The following is a 21,823-nucleotide window of genomic DNA, read 5'->3' on the forward strand; positions in this document are numbered from 1 at the left end:
TCAATACTAAACCACATTATACATCAATTTATTGATTCAGTTTTATTAAACACATACATTGTTGGTGCTATGTAATGATCCTGGTACTCCTCCCCTCAGAGTACATCATGTCCTATGCTCCTGCCATGAAACCCTTTGGGATGAAGTCAGTGACATACCGCGGCAGCATCACCTCAGCCATCGTAGACGGCCTCCAGCCTGGGGACCGTTACATCTTTAAGATCAGGGCCACCAACAGGAGGGGCCAGGGCCCTCAAACCAAAGCCTTCAGTGTGGCCGTACCTCGTGGCACCAGTAAGCACATCTACTGTGCGTGTGTGTGTGTGTGTGTGTGTGTGTGTGTGTGTGTGTGTGTGTGTGTGTGTGTGTGTGTGTGTGTGTGTGTGTGTGTGTGTGTGTGTGTGTGTGTGTGTGTGTGTGTGTGTGTGTGTGTGTGTGTGTGTGTGTGTGTGTGTGTGTGTGTGTGTATTTGCGCATGTGTGTGTGTTGATAGTTGCATTTCTAATGTCCTAATGGTTTGTACACTTAACTAATACTCCATCTTACTTGTCAGCCAACAACGCTGCCTCCCTGCCAACTCATCACTCCAAGAGCCAGGGAGGCCGTAGAACCAGCCACACACCTTCTCGGACCACCGAACAGGACAGTTACCATGACGATGACACCGACCTCCAATTAGACACCGTGACCGAACAGCTGACCACACCCACCCAGACCACATCCTCCCCGTCCGCCACCAGACGGACACGCCCACTCACCCAGACACGCTCCTATCACAGCATCTTCTCAGATGTGAGGGGCACGTTCAGGAAGGGGGCGACCAATCAGCAACTAGGAGGCGGTACCTCTTCAGCCAGAGACAAGGGGAGAGAGACAGAAACAGAGAATGAACAGCAGGAGGAGTACAAAACAACAGAACCCAATCCAGAAGAACAGAAGAAGGAGAGGCTCACTAACGAGGCTCTGGAGGAGAAGAAAGAAGCATTGACTCAGAACAACGGTGTTCCTTCTGAACCTGAGGAGGAGGACAGGAGCCATGGCAGAGGGAGAGGGAAGGATCCAGCTGTAGATGAGACCTCTAGCCCCAGCCTCAAAACAGAGGTTTCCTCATCAGAGGGCTCCTCATCATCGTCCAAACCCTCCTACCCTCTCCGCAAACCTGTCTCCGGTAGACGCATCAACTCTGGTCGACGGCAATTCTCCCGGACATCAGGCTTAGGGTCAGTGATCCAGCCGAAGACACAGAATGCAGAAATGGACAGTGCCTCCTCCTCCTCCTCTTTGTCCTCCAGCCCATCCCACAGCCAGGAGTCAGCAGCCATCAGGAAAGATGATGCGGTCACCAACTACGCCCAGGGTAAAAACACCTATGACCAGCCCAGTGTCACAGAAACCAAACCCTCCACCTCCACCCCAGAGCAGGCCATCTCAGAGCCCGAGGCCGAGGCACCTTCTGTGGGTAGGGGTCCTGCTCTGCCGGGCCGTGGATATGGTTACGGCAGGAGGAAACCTGGGATCCTGTCTCGAGGGAATCCAAATGGCCGAGTTCTGACTGGACTCCGCAAACCTGGGTCCGCCTCAACATCGACTGGAGGCAAGATTCCTGAAACGTCACACACTCACGGCTCACACACTCCTAACGCGCAGGACTCAACACACCACCAGGAGAAAAATGACCACAACGACTACAAAAACACAGAGGCAGAGGCCACAAAAGAAGAAGAACCCACTTCCAATTCCCAGACCATATCCTCTACACATCCCTCAGAGGAGGATGCAAGAGACGACAGGAGAGAGGAGAGAGGGAGAGAGGACAGGAGAGAGGAGGAAGGAAGGGGAGACAGGAGAGAGGAGAGAGGGAGAGAGGACAGGAGAGAGGAGGAAGGGAGGGGAGACAGGAGAGAGGAGAGAGGGAGAGAGGACAGGAGAGAGGAGGAAGGGAGGGGAGACAGGAGAGAGGAGAGAGGGAGAGAGGACAGGAGAGAGGAGGAAGGGAGGGGAGACAGGAGAGAGGAGAGAGGGAGAGAGGACAGGAGAGAGGAGGAAGGGAGGGGAGACAGGAGAGAGGAGAGAGGGAGAGAGGACAGGAGAGAGGAGGAAGGAAGGGGAGACAGGAGAGAGGACAAAGGGGGTGGAGACAGGAGAGAGGAGGGAGGGAGGGGAGACAGGAGAGAGGAGGGATGGAGGGGAGACAGGAGAGAGGAGACAGGGAGGGGGGACAGGAGAGAGGTGGGTGGGAGGGGAGACAGGAGAGAGGAGGGTGAGAGGGGTGACAGGAGAGAGGAGAGAGGGAGGGGAGACAGGAGAGATGAGGGTGAGAGGGGAGACAGGAGAGAGGAGGGAGGGAGGGGAGATAGGAGAGAGGAGGTTGAGAGGGGAGACAAGAGAGAGGAGGGAGGGAGGGGAGACAGGACAAATGAGGAAGGGAGGGGCGTCAGGAGAGAGGAGGTTGAGAGGGGAGACAGGAGAGAGGAGGGAGGGAGGGGAGACAGGACAGAGGGGGAAAGGAGGGGAGACAGGACAGAGGAGGAAGGGAGGGGAGACAGGAGAGAGGAGGAAGGGAGGGGAGACAGGAGAGAGGAGGGAGGGAGGGGAGACAGGAGAGAGGAGGGAGGGAGGGGAGACAGGAGAGAGGAGGGTGAAAGGGGAGACAGGAGAGAGGAGGGTGAGAGGGGAGACAGGAGAGAGGAGAGAGGGAGGGGGGAGAACAACTACAACACCCCAGCTCCCCCTCTCTCCAGGATTAACCCCTTTGGGAACCGTCACCAGAGCAGGTTTGGAAAAGGGACGGGGAGCAGTAGCAGGGCCTCCTCCCCCCGGGCGGACGGGAGGGTTCCCTGGAGCAGGACTACCTCCTCGTCCTCCGTTGGGGCAGGGAGACCCCTCCTTAGAGGAACCCCCTCCAGGACAGTTGTATTGGGGGCAGCAGGAGCTACGGGGGCAGCAGGAGCCTCAGGGGAATCGAGGACCTCAGCATTGCAGGAGACCAGTGAGGACGCTAAAACCTCCTCCACCCACTACCCATTAAAGAACGGGGAGGGGGCGGGGTCACCTAAACCCTCTCTGCCCAACAGGAATGCAGTTCTAGGTGGATCTAGGAAGCCCATCACCTCCTCTTCCTCCTCCAACCCCTCCTCTAGTGGTCGTAGAGACTCCAGTGAGCCAGTCCACAGAGGAAGCAGCATCAGGGAGGACAGCAGTAATGACCATGAGGAGGACTATCTCTACGAGGGCAGTAAGGAGATCTATGAGAGGAATGAGAAAGTCACAGACTCATCCCCTGTCCCCAAAACTACTACCACCACTACCACCACTACCACTACCCCAGCCCCCAGTACCCCCCGCAGGGTGTCCCAGAGTGGGGATAACGAGAATATGGACCCCAAGCCTGGTAGAACTAGACCCGGTTTAATCCCTAGTTCTATGTTCCCCCGACGTCCCATTTTAGGTCCCAACGGGAGGGTGAGATCCCCCCTGCTCACAAACAGGCAGACGGCTTCTAAGTTCCCCTTTAGAGCACAACCAGCACAGAGCACACAGTTAGATTCCTCTAACCCACACACATCCCCTTCCTCTTCTTCCTCTTCCTCCTCTAGTCTGCCAGAGCCAGACCGCAGGGTTAACGGGGGCACTAGTGTTAGCACTGGAGGCTCCCCCCCTTCCCTCTCTCTCCCCTCCCTCAGACAGACCTCCTCTAGTGAGGGTTCCCATGGTGACAGCCAGGGGTCTCAAGACTCCTCCTCCTCCTCATCCTCATCCAGAGACTCTTTGGGGGGGCAGGGGACGAGGATGCGCTACCCCAGTCGGTCAGACCCCTTCCTCAGGGGTAAAACCCCCAGCGGAGGCCTCAAGCCTGGTAACGGAAACGGTAAAAATGGCCGCCCCAATCTCACAGTGACCAGTGACAAAGAGTCCAGCACACCTAATGACAACACTAAACCTAATGGACGAAGGTACATCACTGGGCCTGATGGAGCCAAATGGGTATGTGTGTCTGTGTCTCAATTCCAAAGTTACAAGGGGATTGAAAGGAGACATTTTTATTGTTGACTTTTCACCTGCAATGATAACCATTATGCAGACTTTCCTTAATGTAATGTTCCCTATGACAGTATGAGTCTTGTCTCCAACCCTGCGGTGTGTATGTATTGTTTTCTTCAGGTGGTGGACTTGGATGAGGGGGTCCTGATGAACGAGAATGGCATGGTTCTCCAGGACTCTCAGGGCCGACCCAGGAGGGTGGTGCTGGGAGAGGACGGACGCACCATCTTTGGTGAGATATTGTATACTGATACCTTCTCTTATTGAACACCGTTTCTATGAGTATTGCATGTCTACTTTCCTAAGAGCTTTGTAAATGTGTTGGTATGTCAAGACTTCTCATTTCCCTTATTTATTACGGAGAAAGGGATATATCACACTTACAGCACAAAATCTAATTGTTTTGTTTCTCAAATGGTTTTCACACAGATAGATCATTGATTGTTTGTCCTCCCCTACTAGACCACCAGGGCAGCCCATTGGTGAACCAGGAGGGTCAGGCTCTGTTCGGTCATGGTCGGGAGAGCCAACCATTGGTCAACCCCAAAGACAAGTTCCTGACCGTGGGTGGCAAACCCGTCATTGGCCTGGACCGGCCTAAACCCAGGACCACAACCACAACCACAACCACAACCAGACCTCCTACTACGACCACACCTGAACTAACCACGCTCCCAACCACCACTGAAATGACCACAGAGGAGACCACGACCATGCTGGTGTTCCCATCTTGTCCTCCAGGAACGTTTTTGATCAGGGATGAGAATGGATTCCCAATGCTGGATGCTGATGGTGTCCTGGACTGTTATCCTGAAGGTGAGTCTGACTAACGCTGACTAGCGCTTCTGTCTGTATTGTCAGATTAATAGTAGTATCATAATAATAATAGTAGTAGTAGTAGTAGTAGTAGTAGTAGAAGTAATAGTAGTAGTAGTAGCAATAGTAGTACTAGAAGTGGTAGTAGAAGTAGTAGTAATAGTAGTAGTAGTAGCAGCAGCTACTAGTAATAGTAGTAGTAGTAGAAGTAAGTATTAGCAGCAATAGGAATAGTAGCAGCTAGTAGTAGTAGTAGTAGTAGCAGCTACAAGTAGTAGTGGTAGTAGTAGTAGTAGTAGTAGCTACTAGTAGTAGTAGTAGTAGTAGTAGTAGTAGTAGTAGTAGCAGCAGCAGTAGTAGTAGTAGCCGTAGCAGAAGTAGTAGAAGTAGTAAAAGCTACTACTAGCAGTAGTAGTAGTAGTAGCAGCTACTAGTAGTAGTAGTAGTAGTAGTAATGGTAGTAGTAGTAGCAGCTACTAGTAGTAGTAGTAGTAGTAGTAGTAGCAGCTACAAGTAGTAGTAGTAGTAGAAGTAATAGTTGCAGCTACTAGTAACTGTGAATATTATTATTTGACCATGCTGGTCATTTATGAACATTTGAACATCTTGGCCATGTTCTGTTATAATCTCCACCCAGCACAGCCAGAAGAGGACTGGCCGCCCCTCATAGCCTGGTTCCTCTCTAGGTTTTGGCCTTTCTAGGGAGTTTTTCCTAGCCACCGTGCTTCTACACCTGCATTGCTTGCTGTTTGGGGTTTTAGGCTGGGTTTCTGTACAGCACTTTGAGATATCAGAAGAAGGGCTATATAAATACATTTGATTTGATTTAATAGTAGTAGTAGCAGAAGCTACTAGTAGTAGTAGTAGTAGCAGCTACACGTAGTAGAAGTAGTAGTAGTAGTAGTAGTAGTAGCACCTACTATGAGTAGTAATAGTAGTAGTAGCAGCTACTAGTAGTAGTGGTAGTAGTAATTGTTGTAACAGCTACTAGTACTAGTAGTAGTAGTAGCAGTTGTTGAAGCAGTTGCTAGTAGTAGTAGTAATAGTAGTAGTAATGGTAGTAGGAGCTACTACTAGTAGTGGTAGAAGTAGTAGTAGTAGTAGTAGCATCTACTAGTAGTAATAGTAGTAGTGGTAGTAGTAGTAGTTGTAGTAGTAGCAGCTAGTAGTAGTAGTAGTTGTTGTAGTAGTAGTAGTAGTAGCAGCAGCTACTAGAAACAGTAGTAGTAGCAGCAGCTACTAGTAGTAGTAGAGGTAGTAGTAGTAGCAACAGCTACTAGTAATAGTAGTAGTAGCAGCAGCTACTAGTAGTAGTTGTAGTAGTATTAGCAGCTAGTAGTAGTAGTAGTAGTAGTATTTAGCAGCTACTAATAGTAGTAGTAGTAGCAGTAGTAGTTGTAGTAGCACTGGTAGTAGTAGTAGTAGCAGCAGTAGTAGCAGCTACTAGTAATAGTAGTAATAGCAGCAGCTACTATTAGTATTAGTAGTAGTAGCAGCTACTAGTAATAGTAGTAGTAGTGCTAGCAGTAGTTGTAGTAGTAGTAGTAGCAGATAGTTGTAGTAGTAGTAGCAGCTACTAATAGTAGTAGTAGTAGCAGTAGTAGATGTAGTAGCACTGGTAGTAGTAGTAGTAGCAGCAGTAGTAGCAGCTACTAGTAATAGTAGTAATAGCAGCAGCTACTAGTAGTAGTAGTAGTAGTAGTAGTAGTAGTAGCAGCTACTAGTAGTAGTAGTAGTAGTAGTGCTAGCAGTAGTTGTAGTAGTAGTAGTAGCAGATAGTTGTAGTAGTAGTAGTAGTAGTAGTACCAGCTACTTGTAAAAGTAGTAGTAGCAGCAGCTACTAATAGTAGTAGTAGTAGCAGTAGTAGTTGTAGTAGCACTGGTAGTAGTAGTAGTAGCAGCAGTAGTAGCAGCTACTAGTAATAGTAGTAATAGCAGCAGCTACTATTAGTATTAGTAGTAGTAGGAGCTACTAGTAATAGTAGTAGTAGCAGCAGCTACTACTAGTAGTAGTAGTAGTAGTAGTAGTAGTAGCAGCTACTAGTAGTAGTAGTAGTAGTGCTAGCAGTAGTTGTAGTAGTAGTAGTAGCAGATAGTTGTAGTAGGAGTAGTAGTAGCAGCAGCTACTACTAGTAGTAGTAGCAGTAGCAGTAGTAGTAGCTAATAGTAGTAGTTGTAGTATTAGTAGCAGCAGCTACCCGTAGTAGTAGTAGTAGTAGTAGTAGTAGTAGTAGTAGTAGTAGTAGTAGTAGTAGCAGCTACTAGTAATAGTAGTAGTAGCAGAAGCTACTAGTAGAAGTAGTAGTAGTAGTAGTAGTAGTAGAAGTAGTAGTTGTAGCCGCAGTTGTAGTAGTAGTAGTAGTAGTAGCAGTAGTTGTAGTAGTAGTAGTGGTAATAGTAGCAGCAGCTACTAGTTGTAGTAGTAATAGTAGTAGCAGCTACTAGTAGTAGTAGTAGTAGTTGTGGTAGTAGTAGTAGCAGTGGTAGTTGTAGTAGTAGTAGTAGTAGTAGTTGTAGTAGTAGTCGTAGCAGTGGTAGTTGTAGTAGTGGTAGTAGTAGTAGTTGTAGTAGCAGTGGTAGTTGTAGTAGTAGTAGTAGTAGCAGTGGTAGTTGTAGTAGTAGTAGTATTAAATTGATTTGATTTAATAGTAGTAGTAGCAGAAGCTACTAGTAGTAGTAGTAGTAGCAGCTACACGTAGTAGAAGTAGTAGTAGTAGTAGTAGTAGTAGTAGTAGTAGTAGTAGTAGTAGTAGTAGTAGTAATAGTAGCACCTACTATGAGTAGTAATAGTAGTAGTAGCAGCTACTAGTAGTAGTGGTAGTAGTAATAGTTGTAACAGCTACTAGTACTAGTAGTAGCAGTTGTTGTAGCAGTTGCTAGTAGTAGTAGTAGTAGTAGTAATGGTAGTAGCAGCTACTACTAGTAGTGGTAGAAGTAGTAGTAGTAGTAGTAGTAGCATCTACTAGTAGTAATAATAGTAGTGGTAGTAGTAGTAGTAGTAGTTGTAGTAGTAGCAGCTAGTAGTAGTAGTAGTTGTTGTAGTAGTAGTAGTAGTAGTAGCAGCAGCTACTAGAAACAGTAGTAGTAGCAGCAGCTACTAGTAGTAGTAGAAGTAGTAGTAGTAGCAACAGCTGCTAGTAATAGTAGTAGTAGCAGCAGCTACTAGTAGTTGTAGTAGTTTTAGCAGCTAGTAGTAGTAGTAGTAGTAGTAGTAGTAGCAGCTACTAATAGTAGTAGTAGTAGCAGTAGTAGTTGTAGTAGCACTGGTAGTAGTAGTAGTAGCAGCAGTAGTAGCAGCTACTAGTAATAGTAGTAATAGCAGCAGCTACTATTAGTATTAGTAGTAGTAGTAGCTACTAGTAATAGTAGTAGTAGTGCTAGCAGTAGTTGTAGTAGTAGTAGTAGCAGATAGTTGTAGTAGTAGTAGCAGCTACTAATAGTAGTAGTAGTAGCAGTAGTAGTTGTAGTAGCACTGGTAGTAGTAGTAGTAGCAGCAGTAGTAGCAGCTACTAGTAATAGTAGTAATAGCAGCAGCTACTAGTAGTAGTAGTAGTAGTAGTAGTAGTAGCAGCTACTAGTAGTAGTAGTAGTAGTAGTGCTAGCAGTAGTTGTAGTAGTAGTAGTAGCAGATAGTTGTAGTAGTAGTAGTAGTAGTAGCAGCTACTTGTAATAGTAGTAGTTGCAGCAGCTACTAATATTAGTAGTAGTAGTAGTAGTAGTAGTAGTAGTAGTAGTAGTAGTAGTAGTAGTAGTAGTAGCAGCTACTAGTAATAGTAGTACTAGCAGCTACTAGTAGAAATAGTAGTAGTAGTAGTAGTAGTAATAGAAGTAGTAGTTGTAGCCACAGTTGTAGTAGTAGTAGTAGTATTAGTAGTAGCAGTAGTTGTAGTAGTAGTAGTGGTAATAGTAGCAGCAGCTACTAGTTGCAGTAGTAGTAGTAGTAGTAGCAGCTACTAGTAGTAGTAGTAGTAGTTGTAGTAGTAGTAGTAGCAGTGGTAGTTGTAGTAGTAGTAGTAGTAGTAGTGGTAGTAGTAGTTGTAGTAGTAGCAGTAGCAGTGGTAGTTGTAGTAGTAGTAGTAGTGGTAGTAGTAGTAGTTGTAGTAGTAGTAGTAGCAGTGGTAGTTGTAGTAGTAGTAGTAGCAGTGGTAGTTGTAGTAGTAGTAGTAGCAGTGGTAGTTGTAGTAGTAGTAGTAGTGGTAGTAGTAGTAGTTGTAGTAGTAGTAGCAGCAGTGGTAGTTGTAGTAGTAGCAGTAGTTGTAGTAGTAGTAGTAGCAGATAGTTGTAGTAGTAGTAGTAGCAGCTACTTGTAATAGTAGTAGTAGCAGCAGCTACTAATATTAGTAGTAGTAGTAGTAGTAGTAGTAGTAGTAGTAGTAGTAGTAGTAGCAGCAGCTACTACTAGTAGTAGTAGTAGTAGCAGTAGTAGTAGCTAATAGTAGTAGTTGTAGTATTAGTAGCAGCAGCTACCCGTAGTAGTAGTAGTAGTAGTAGTAGTAGTAGTAGTAGTAGTAGTAGCAGCTACTAGTAATAGTAGTAGTAGCAGCAGCTACTAGTAGAAGTAGTAGTAGTAGTAGTAGTAGTAATAGAAGTAGTAGTTGTAGCCGCAGTTGTAGTAGTAGTAGTAGTAGTAGTAGTAGCAGCTACTAGTAATAGTAGTAGTAGCAGCAGCTACTAGTAGAAGTAGTAGTAGTAGTAGTAGTAGTAATAGAAGTAGTAGTTGTAGCCGCAGTTGTTGTAGTAGTAGTAGTAGTAGTAGTAGTAGCAGTAGTTGTAGTAGTAGTAGTGGTAATAGTAGCAGCAGCTACTAGTTGTAGTAGTAGTAGTAGTAGTAGCAGCTACTAGTAGTAGTAGTAGTAGTTGTAGTAGTAGTAGTAGCAGTGGTAGTTGTAGTAGTAGTAGTAGTAGTAGTGGTAGTAGTAGTTGTAGTAGTAGTAGTAGCAGTGGTAGTTGTAGTAGTAGTAGTAGTGGTAGTAGTAGTAGTTGTAGTAGTAGTAGTAGCAGTGGTAGTTGTAGTAGTAGTAGTAGCAGTGGTAGTTGTAGTAGTAGTAGTAGTAGTGGTAGTAGTAGTAGTTGTAGTAGTAGTAGTAGCAGTGGTAGTTGTAGTAGTAGTAGTAGCAGTGGTAGTTGTAGTAGAAGTAGTAGTGGTAGTAGTAGTTGTAGTAGTAGTAGTTGTAGTTGTAGTAGTAGTAGTAGTGGTAGTAGTAGTAGTGGTAGTAGTAGTAGTAGTAGTAGCAGTAGTTGTAGTTGTAGTAGTAGTAGTAGTGGTAGTAGTAGTAGTTGTAGTAGTAGTAGTAGCAGTGGTAGTTGTAGTAGTAGTAGTAGTAGCAGTGGTAGTTGTAGTAGTAGTAGTAGTGGTAGTAGTAGTTGTAGTAGTAGTAGTAGTAGTAGTTGTAGTTGTAGTAGAAGTAGTGGTAGTAGTAGTAGTAGTTGTAGTAGTAGTAGTAGCAGTAGTTGTAGTTGTAGTAGTAGCAGTGGTAGTTGTAGTAGTAGTGGTAGTAGTAGTAGTTGTAGTAGTAGTAGTAGCAGTGGTAGTTGTAGTAGTAGTAGTAGCAGTGGTAGTTGTAGTAGTAGTAGTAGTGGTAGTAGTAGTAGTTGTAGTAGTAGTTGTAGTAGTAGTAGTGGTAGTAGTAGTAGTTGTAGTAGTAGTAGTAGCAGTAGTTGTAGTTGTAGTAGTAGTAGAAGAAGAAGAACAGTATAAAATTAATCTACCTAGTTTAGTTGAAGTCTGGATAAGAGTGTTTGCCAAATGACCAAATATGTAATGCCCTCTCACTTTATCATACCCTAACAATATTTCACAGTATCTGATAGGGCCGGTTTCCCGGACCCTGATTAAACCTGTCTGGGCAGAAAAGCACTTTCAATGGAGATTGAGTGGAGAAACTGACCCATGTTGTCTGTAACGGCCTATTCATGCTAAAGCAGTGGATCAGAAGGGATTCTGACATCAGTTAGTCTGTAAGCTGTTATTGTTTACCCATCTCCATAACATGCTAACTATAAGTACATCCTGTCTGTGGCCAGAGAGCCCTGCAAGATCTGGCCAGGCACAATCGAGAGATTTGTGTCTTCAGAGAACACTGGAACCGTATCAGGGCCTGGGTTCAAATACTATTTAAAATCATTCAAATACTTTGATCATTTGCCCTAGCCTGCCTGAAGTTGGCAGGGTTTGCAGTTTTGGTTCTATTTTATTGGTGCCAATAAGCCAGGTAACCTCAGACAAGCACCAGTAAGGTATTTGAAATTATTTAGAATAGTATTTGAACCCAGGGCCAGCCACATCCGTTGGGGCTGGGTAAAACCCCTACCAAACCCACTCCCTGAGCTCAGCTGTCTCACTACAAGACACACGATCAACACACACTAACACACAGTTTTCTGGGTAAGTGTTCCATAGGGATGACACAAAGTTCACATTCTGACAAATACATTTTATAGGGCTCTAGTAGGGGAAATTGTAACAAATACACACTCAAAGACAGACAGGCATAAGTAGTACGCTTTGCAATGTAAGTCTCCTCTTTGAAAGTATAATGGAATAACTATGCCCAGTTGTGTTGAGTTTACAATAAGGCATTTGAGATGACTAAGAACAAATAAAGAAGGAAATACTTATTTGTTAACTCAAAACAGTGCACTACTTTTTTCCACCGTTTACTTTCAGCTTTTTACTGTATCTTGAATACAGAGGGAGTGTTACAGCGTGTGTATAGGTGCATATGGCTGTGCCTTTTCTGTGTGTGTACAGATGTAGGATCTTAATTTGATCACTCTTTTGTTGCTGAGGATTTTCCTTCACAGCTGCAAGTTGTAGTGTATTTGAGTTTTTAAAAGGCTTTTAAAGTTTGTAATTCCCACTTTGACATTTCAGACATCATTTGCTATAACAAAAAATGTATCAACCCCTACAAAAATGTCCATTAATTATAATCCACATCATAATTCACATTTCCTGTTGCTGCAGGATTATTTTCCTGCTGTAGCAAACTGACTCAATTTAAGATCCTGTGTGTGTGTGTATGTATGTGTGTATGCACAGTATGTGTGTGTGTGTATAGTGTGGTTTGTGGTCATGCTATAGCATGTCACGCTTTTCCTACAGAGGAATCCTCAGGAATGGAAATGGACTCCATGGGTACGGTTGCCATGGTGCCTGATCCTTTAGCTATTGAGTAGGCCACTGGGCTGAGCCTGCCTTGTTTCAATGTTTATCTATCAGTTAATCTGTTTGTTTACAATCTTCTCTAGTTCATGTTTCCTTGCCTGTGGTCTTTGCTTTTTTGATGCGGTCAGTTGTGTGTTTGTTTGGTTTGGGGTTGGGGCTCCTTCCATCGTCGGCTGTGTTTCTGATGTTTTATCTGGCCAACTCAACAATACAGTCCCTGTGAACTGCATTTCTAACCCAGAGAGAATGAATGCCCTGGCATGCTCTACTGCACTGTTCTGTTCTCTGATATTGATGCGTGTGATGACTGTTATATCATGTCATGTTATGTCATGTTATGGTATGTTATGGTAATGCATGGTCACTGGTTTTAGTGAATGGGGCAACTGTGATGATGTTATGTTTGGTGAGCATTATGATGTTATAGTTTAAGCACAATAAGAAAACAATTGCTCGTATGCACCTAGTCCTATTAGCTTGCTATAGAATAGTCGTGTGGGACAAATTGCATTGGCTCAAGGCTGTGTTTTAGGCACATGATGATGTCATGCAGAGGTTCGTTGGCACTCCACAGGCCAGACCAACTGGTGCTGCTGGAAGTAACTCATTCATTTCACTGACCTCGCTGACTTAATCCTTACACATTTGTTAGGCTTATACACTGATGAATACAGCTTGTCTGTCGAAACGTTGAATATTAGATTATTCAATTATTGCATCTGAGCTCCTAGAGTGTGCCGCTCTCCTTTTCTCAGAACCATGAACATACAGTAATCTACTGCAAAACGAGCATCATGTTCAATATCTGGTACCCCAGGAATGGAAAAAATTATGGAAGAAGTTGTCTTTTGAAAGGAACACCGTCTGGGTCATTTCCAATGAGATCACACTGTAGTGAGGTGCGTGCTGGCGGCAGAGTCGAAAACTGATTTACAACGGTGTCGTTTAATATCCATAAACCACCGTCAACAGAACAATACAATAAATGGGTCAAACAAAACACGGTAAATACCAGCATACCGTGCTTAAGCACTACAAGAAACAATTGCCGACAAGGACATGGGGGGGGAACAGAGGGTTAAATACACAACATGTAATTGATGGAATTGGAACCAGGTGTGATGGAAGACAAGACAAAACCAATGGAAAATAAAAAGTGGATCAGCGATGGCTAGAAGGTCGGTGACTTTGACCGCCGAACGCTGCTCGAACAAGGAGAGGGACCAACTTCGGCGGAAGTCGTGACAGTACCCCCCCTCCCCCCCCCCCCTTGACGCGCGGCCTCGGGGACGACCCGGAGGGCGAGGCGCAGGGCGATTCGGACGAAGACGGTGGAACTCCTGCAGCATTGAAGGGTCCAACACGTCCTCGACCGGAACCCAGCACCTCTCCTCCGGACCGTACCCCTCTCACTCCATGAGATACTGAAGGCCCCTCGCCCGACGCCTCGAATCCTGTATGGAGCGAACGGAGTACGCCGGGGCCCCCCCAATGTCTAGAGGGGGCGGAGGAACCTCCCGCACCTCAGACTCCTGGAGCGGGCCAGCCACCGCCGGCCTGAGGAGAGACACATGGAACGAGGGGTTAATAAGGTAATCGGGTGGAAGCTGTAACCTATAACAAACCTCGTTCACTCTCCTCAGGACTTTAAATGGCCCCACAAACCGCGGACCCAGCTTCCAGCAGGGCAGGCGGAGGGGCAGGTTTCGGGTCGAGAGCTAGACCCGCCTCACTGCGGTGACGATCTGCATTCTCCTTTTGGCGCGTCACGGCCTGCTGAAGGTGAACACAGACAGCTTCCCATGTCTCCTCTGCGCGCCTGAACCAGTCGTCCACCGCAGGAACCTCATTCTGACTCTGATGCCTAGGCGCCAGAACCGGCTGGTACCCCAGTACGCACTGGAAGGGAGAGAGGTTAGTGGAGGAGTGCCGAAGCGAGTTCTGTGCCATCTCGGCCAAGGTCACGAACGCCGCCCACTCCCCCGGCCGGTCCTGGCAATAGGACCGCAGAAACCTGCCCACATCCTGGTTCACTCTCTCCACCTGCCCATTACTCTCGGGCTGAAACCCTGAAGTAAGGCTGATCGAAACCCCCAGACGTTCAATGAACGCCTTCCAGACCCTAGACGTGAACTGGGGACACCGATCAGACACTATATCCTCAGGCACCCCGTAGTGCCGGAAGACGTGTGTAAACAAGGCCTCCGCAGTCTGTAGGGCCGTAGGGAGGCCGGGCAGAGGGAGGAGACAACAGGACTTAGAGGAACAATCCACAACGACCAGGATCACGGTGTTACCCTGTGAGAGTGGAAGATCAGTCAGAAAATCCACCGACAGGTGCGACCAAGGCCGCTGTGGTACGGGTAAGGGGTGTAGCTTACCTCTGGGCAGGTGCCTAGGAGCCTTACACTGGGCGCACACCGAGCAGGAGGAAACATAAACCCTCACGTCCTTAGCCAAGGTAGGTCACCAGTACCTCCCGCTCAAACAGCGCACTGTCCGACCGATCCCAGGATGACCAGAGGAGGGTGACGTGTGGGCCCAATAGATCAACTGGTCACGAACAGCAGACGGGACGTACAGACGCCCAGCGGGACACTGGACGGGAGCGGGCTCTGCACGTAATGCCTGCTCAATGTCCGTGTCCAGCTCCCACACTACCGGCGCCACCAGGCAGGAGGCGGGGAGTATGGGAGTGGGATCCATGGGCCGCTCCTCTGTGTCATACAGCCGGGACAATGCGTCTGCCTTCACGTTCTGGGAGCCTGGTCTGAAGGAAAGGGTAAACACAAAACGGGTGAAAGACATGTCCCACCTTGCCTGGCGAGGGTTCAGTCTCCTCGCTGCCCAGATGTACTCCAGATTGCGGTGGTCCGTCCAGATGAGAAAAGGGTGTCTAGCCCCCTCAAGCCAATGTCTCCACGCCTTTAAGGCCTTGACGACAACCAACAGCTCCCGGTCTCCCACATCATAGTTTCGCTCCGGCGGGCTGAGCTTCTTCGAGAAGAAGGCACAGGGGCAGAGCTTCGGTGGCGTACCCGAGCGCTGAGAGAGCACAGCTCCTATCTGTCCACCTATCGCGGCCACCTCCACTATGAAAGCCAAAGAGGGATCCGGGTGGGCCAGCACGGGAGCCGAGGTAAACAGAGCCCTCAGGTGACTAAAAGCCCTGTCCGCCTCAGCTGACCACTGCAAGCGTACCAAGCCCCCCTTCAGCAGTGAGGTAATGGGAGCCGCTACCTGACCAAAACCCCGGATAAACCTCCGGTAGTAGTTGGCAAACCCTAAGAACCGCTGCACCTCCTTTACCGTGGTGGGAGTCGGCCAATTACGCACGGCTGAAATGCGGTCACTCTCCATCTCCACCCCTGAGGTGGAAATGCGATACCCTAGGAAGGAGACGGACTGTTGAAAGAACAGGCATTTCTCAGCCTTGATGTACAGGTCATGCTCCAAAAGGCGACCAAGCACCCTGCGCACCAGGGACACATGCTCGGCGCGTGTAGCAGAGTATATCAAAATGTCATCAATATACACCACTACACCCTGCCCGTGCAGGTCCCTGATCTCGTCTACAAAGGCTTGGAAGACTGATGGCGCATTCATCAACCCATACGGCATGACAAAGTACTCATAGTGCCCTGAGGTGGTACTGAAAGCCGTCTTCCACTCGTCTCTCTCCCGGATACGCACCAGGTTGTAAGCGCTCCTGAGATCTAGTTTGGTGAAGAAGCACGCCCCGTGCATTGACTCAATCGCTGTGGCTATGAGCGGTAGCGGGTAACTATACCTCACAGGGATCTGATTCAGACCCCGATAGTCAATACACAGGCGCAGGCCTCCCTCCTTCTTCTTCACAAAAAATAAACTCGAGGAGGCAGGTGAAGTGGAGGACCGAATGTACCCCCGACGCAGGGATTCGGAGACATACGTTTCCATAGCCTCAGTCTCCGCCTGTGAGAGGGGATACACGTGACTGCTGGGAAGTGCAGCGTCTACCAGGAGATTTATCGCACAATCGCCCCGTCGATGGGGTGGTAATTGAGTCACCTTCTTTTTGGAGAAGGCGAGAGCCAAATCGGCATATTCAGGGGGAATGCGCATGGTGGAGACCTGGTCTGGACTCTCCATCGTAGTAGCACCAACGGAAACCCCTAAACACCGACCTGAGCACTCTCGCGACCACCCCGTGAGAGCACTCTGTGGCCAAGAAACAGTGGGGTTATGACAAGCTAACCAGGGTAGGCCCAGCACCATGGGAAATTCCCAGCCGCGCATGAATCGACGAGCGCCTTATGCTGGGAATGTGGGGAAAACTCAGGGAAAGTGACATACACAAACATATGTGCAACAGAGGGCTCTGGGTGAGATTGGTGCCGGCTCACCTGGGGTGACGCCAGAGCGCCCTGCCTGTTGCCTCGATCCCCAGAGGAACCAACCCGGCACCGACCGGCAGCGTGACCTCTGCGGCCACAGATGGTGCACGAGCTGGACCCCCTCCGGTCTCCCTGCGCACCGCCCCTCCCAGCTCCATGGGTATCGGAGAGGGGGTGCGGGAGGATGGAACCACCAGACCCCGATCTGAACGTCCGTGGGTAGCCAGCAGGTTGTCCAGCCGGATGGACAAGTCCACCAGCTGGTCGAACGTGAGGGTGGTGTCTCTGCAGGCCAACTCCAGACGGACGTCCTCGCGCATACTGCAGCGATGATGAAAAGTGGATCAGCGAAGAGTGAATCAGCGATGGCTAGAAGGTCGGTGACTTCGACCGCCGAACACCGCCCGAACAAGGAGAGGGACCAACTTCGGCGGAAGTCGTGACACACACTCATTTCCAATGAGATCACACTCATTTCCAATGAGATCACACTCATTTCCAGTGAGAGCACACTCATTTTCAATGAGATCACACTAATTTCCAGTGAGATCACACTCATTTCCAATGAGATCACACTCATTTCCAGTGAGATCACACTAATTTCCAGTGAGATCACACTCATTTCCAATGAGATCACACTCATTTCCAGCGCTATTACATGATTGTTACATAGCAATTACACAGGTTTAGTCCTATGTAGCAAAATATCATACCCATTTAGATTGGAATCAATGGGTATGTATCTAGTCTGCGATGTTCATGCCTTAACTTGCTGTTTGTTTGCCTTGTTTTCTAGATGAGTTGTTGTGGCAAACCACCCTGCTCCCCACCCTGCCCCCTACCACCACAACCACCCCAGACCCCCCCACCCCTGAACCAGAGAGCAGGCCCTTCAACAACAGCCCTTCCAATGAGTTCGACCTCACCGGGAAGAAACGTTTCACAGGTAGGCTACGGTACTATGGAGAAAAGTCACGTAATAACTGCTGGTCATGTGTATTTATTTGAATGATAGGTATGATGTGCAATGAATAGATCGTTAAAATGTGAGATAAAAAAATTAAGGTTAGGGAAAAGTGCAGTGAATAGTGACACTTTCTAGAATGTCAATATAAATTAATGTATTTATGGTTGTTTGTATTTTGGTCTTTTAGTCATTATAAGTGTTATTATTTTTACCGTCGAGGACCACTTTGGAAACAAGCGTTTTAATTATTACTTTTAAGTTATATCATCTGGGTCCACAATGTACATTTTGTTGTATATGTCTGTTACCCAAAAAAGGAGCCACTTACAGTAGCGAGTGAATACATTTTTGTACTGGACCCCGTAGGAATTGAACCCACAACCCTGGCGTTGCAAGCACCATGCTCTACCAACTGAACCACACTGTAGTATGTTTGATGTGATTGAGCAGGGAGAGAGTGTGTGTGTGTGTGTGTGTGTGTGTGTGTGTGTGTGTGTGTGTGTGTGTGTGTGTGTGTGTGTGTGCGTGCGTGCGTGCGTGCGTGCGCGCGTGTGCGTGTGCGTGTGCGTGTGCGTGTGTGTGTGTGTGTGTGTGTGTGCGTGCGTGCGTTCGTGCACTCACACGCACATGGGTGTGTGCTTGTATACAGTGCATTCAGAAAGTATTCAGACCCCTTGACTTTTTTCACATTTGTTACGTTACAGCCTTATTCTAAAATTGATTAAATTGATTTTTTTCAATCTACACACAATACCCCATAATGACAAAGCAAAAAACGTTTTTTAGAAATGTTTGCAAATGTATTAAAATTTTAAAACAGAAATACCTTATTTACATAAGTATTCAGACCCTTTGCTATGAGACTCGAAATTGAGCTCAGGTGCATCCTGTTTCCATTGATCATCCTTGAGATGTTTCTACAACTTCATTGGAGTCCACCTGTGGTAAATTCAATTGATTTGAAAATATTTGGAAAGGCAAACACCTGTCTATATAAGGTCCCACAGTTGACAGTGCAAAAACCAAGCAATGAGGTTGAAGGAATTGTCCGTAGAGCTCCGAGACAGGATGGTGTCGAGGCACAGATCTTGGGAAGGGTACCAAAAAATGTCTGCAGCATTGAAGGTCTCCAAGAACACAGTGGCCTCCATGATTCTTAAATGGAATAAGTTTGGAACCACCGAGACTCTTCCTAGAGCTGGCCGCCCGGCCAAACTGAGCAATCGGGGGAGAAAGGCCTTTGTCACGGAGGTGACCACGAACCCGATAGTCACTCTGACAGAGCTCCAGACTTCCTCTGTGGAGATGGGAGAACCTTCCAGAAGGACAACCATAACTGCAGCACTCCACCAACCAGGCCTTTATGGTATATTGGCCAGACGGAAGCCATTCCTCAGTAAAAAGGCACATGACAGCCTGCTTGGAGTTTGCCAAAAGTTTGCCAAAGGCACCTAAATGAAACCAAGATTGAACTCTTTGCCCTGAATGCCTAGCGTCAAGTCTGTAGGAAACCTGGCACCATCCCTACGGTGAAGTATGATGGTGGCACCATCATGCTGTGGGGATGTTTTTCAGCAGCAGGGACTGGGAGACTAGTCAGGATCGGATCGAGGGAGAGATGAACAGCGCAAAGTACAGAGAGATCCTTGATGAAAACCTGCTGCAGAGCACTCAGGACTTCAGACTGGGGTGAAGGTTCACCTTCCAACAGGACAACAACCCTAAGCACACAGCCAAGGCAACGCAGGAGTGGCTTTGGGACAAGTCTCTGAATGTCCTTGAGTGGCCCAGCCAGAGCCCGGACTTGAACCCGATCGAACATCTCTGGAGAGACCTGAAAATAGCTGTGCAGCGACGCTTCCCATCCAACCTGACAGAACTTGAGAGGATCTGCAGAGAAGAATGGGAGAAACTCCTCAAATACAGGTGCCAAGCTAGTCTCATACCCAAGAAGACTCGAGGCTGTAATCGCTGCCAAAGGTGCTTCAACAAAGTACTGAGTAAAGGGATATAAATGTGATATTTCTTTTTATATATATATATACATGTGCAAACATTTCAAAAAATAGTTTTTTGCTTCGTCATTATGGGGTATTGTGCGTAGATTGATGGGGGGGGGGGAAGGATTTAATCTCCTACAGAGACGGAGGGCCAATCAAGGTCCTGGACAGCTGCTCGCATTGTTTGCAGGGTACATCAGCAATTTTGCTTAAGGCCCTCAAAACGCTAAGGCCGGCTCTGACTACACGTGTGTGTACGTAGACCCGTGAGCCACTGCAGCCCCTCATGATGATTTCTGTTTTTTTGTGGCCCCCACCCTCATAAAAGTTGCCCATCCCTGGTAGATACATGGAACTGGGTCTGTGTATGAATTGTCATTATGACCGATCAGTGATTTGGAGACAATGGAGTCAGTTGAGAAGGTTGTTGCCAGAACAAATGGTCACACTTTGTAGTTCTCAATCCCACTGCTATTGGGTCTTGACAGGCCAGGGTCTTGACAGGCCAGGGTCTTGACAGGCCAGGGTCTTGACAGACCAGGGTCTTGACAGGCCAGGGTCTTGACAGGCCAGGGTCTTGACAGGCCAGGGTCTTGACAGGTCAGGGTCAGGGTCTTGACAGGTCAGGGTCAGGGTCTTGACAGGCCAGGGTCTTGACAGGCCAGGGTCCACATGACATGGGTCTGAGTGGACTTCCCTGACAGAACTTGCGTCATGTGACATGGTGACCGAGGACTAGGGATGCACATGAGAACGGACGTCAAAACTCTAACCAGAGTTAACCAGAACCAGAACCAAAACTTTAACCAGAGATTTAAAAAGAATTGAAGACAATGGACATTTTTTTTTCGGTGCATAACAAAAAAGAAACCAAGGCCAGCAACACACAGTTCTTCTCCCTAAATTCCCTTTCCCCTCCATGTCTGCATGCATTCTGACTCCTCGCTCTACACACGCTTGCTGAGTTCACACACAAGCTCCCGTTAGGCCTACAGAAATAAATGCCTATAAAAACAGTGGGACGGTGGGCATAGAAAAATGCCTCTAACTAATGGGATACACAAGCTACATTCCTTGCCAATGACAAAAGTTTTAGAACAAATTCAAAATGGACTGATTGATTGAAGTAGGGAAATATGTGTTTCAACAATGAGCTGCAGTTTTGGAATAATTGCGTCTCGTCTATTTTTCGTTTAGACTACTTTGTGAACTACTAGTGCCATTTAGAATTGTTTAGCCTATGTCAGGGATGCGCCCACAGCCCCCCTTTTTAAGGCCCTCAATAATTTTGGGGGGCAGATCAGGTGGGGTCTCAACCAATGTTCCTCTAATTTTCTTCAGCACTGAGCAAATTTCAGGTCTGCTGAGCGCAAACATGAACATTGTGAAAATTCTGTGCAACTTCCAGCGCGCGTTTACTGTGAACACTGAGGCTGTAACTGCTTTAGCTTACATTTTTAACAGGAGCCAGGTAGGCTACTGTGGCTATTTGATCATAATGTAGGCCTACCAGAGTGGCCTACCATTAAAAACAATGGAGAAAATACTTTGCATATAATTTTAACATTCTATCATTCATCCTACAGTAGCAGCCAATGTGTGGTGTTACAATATATCCTACCATTTCTAACTATCCGCATGCCAGTTATGATTATTTTTAAGGAACAGTGTCATTTAAAAAAAAATCATGTTTTCGTTTGTCAAAATTATTGTCACATGGTTAATCATAAAAATCTGAATGAAAATGATAAAAATCTAAAAGTAAATATTCAACTAATGCGAAAACACCAGCCTTTGCCTATATGGACACATTGATACACCGTGATCCATTGGTGGTTTAAGAAATTAGCGCATGGAAATCAGGCCAATGCAACAGTAGGCCTATAACTTGAATCACGAACTAAGTAAAATACATACGCCTAAAGCCGACAAATAAAAACAGTAGAAAATATCCGGATGAAAATTCGGGTTCTGTCAATCGCATTAATCGCTCTACTCCGCCTGTCTGCCTCCCTTTCTATCTGTCTGTGTTGGGTCATTGTGTCATTGTCCTGTTGAAAAACAAATGATAGTCACACTAAGCGCAAACCAGATGGGATGGCATATCGCTGCAGAATGCTATGGTAGCCATCATGGTTAAGTGTACCTTGAATTCTAAATTTATCAGTGACAGTGTCACCAGCAAAGCACCCCCCCACCATCACACCACCTCCTCCATGCTTCACGGTGGGAACCAAACATGTGGAGATCATCTGTTCACCTACTCTGCGTCTCATAAAGACATGGCGGTTGTAACCAAAAATCTCAAATTTGGACTCATCAGACCAAAGGACAGATGTTCACTGGTCTAATGCCCATTGCTCGTGTTTCTTGGCCCTAGCAAGTCTCTTCTTCATATTGTTGTCCTTTAGTAGTGGTTTCTTTGCAGCAATTCGACCACGAAGGCCTGATTCAC

General features: G+C 47.0%; 1 protein-coding gene across 1 annotated transcript in view; it reads left to right on the forward strand.

Moving 5' to 3' along the window:
* fndc1 (fibronectin type III domain containing 1) overlaps nucleotides 1–21,823 on the forward strand; it is a 98,699-nt gene that overhangs the window by 45,884 nt on the left and 30,992 nt on the right. Inside the window, exons 10-15 of the mRNA XM_071412994.1 lie at nucleotides 100–294; nucleotides 554–1,776; nucleotides 2,692–3,984; nucleotides 4,162–4,273; nucleotides 4,504–4,857; nucleotides 17,198–17,347. Coding sequence (XP_071269095.1) covers nucleotides 100–294; nucleotides 554–1,776; nucleotides 2,692–3,984; nucleotides 4,162–4,273; nucleotides 4,504–4,857; nucleotides 17,198–17,347 — 3,327 coding nt within the window. The remainder of the gene's footprint in view (nucleotides 1–99; nucleotides 295–553; nucleotides 1,777–2,691; nucleotides 3,985–4,161; nucleotides 4,274–4,503; nucleotides 4,858–17,197; nucleotides 17,348–21,823) is intronic.

This window comes from Salvelinus alpinus, chromosome 8 (assembly GCF_045679555.1).
Source record: "Salvelinus alpinus chromosome 8, SLU_Salpinus.1, whole genome shotgun sequence".
In the NCBI taxonomy this organism is placed as follows: Eukaryota; Metazoa; Chordata; class Actinopteri; order Salmoniformes; family Salmonidae; genus Salvelinus; species Salvelinus alpinus.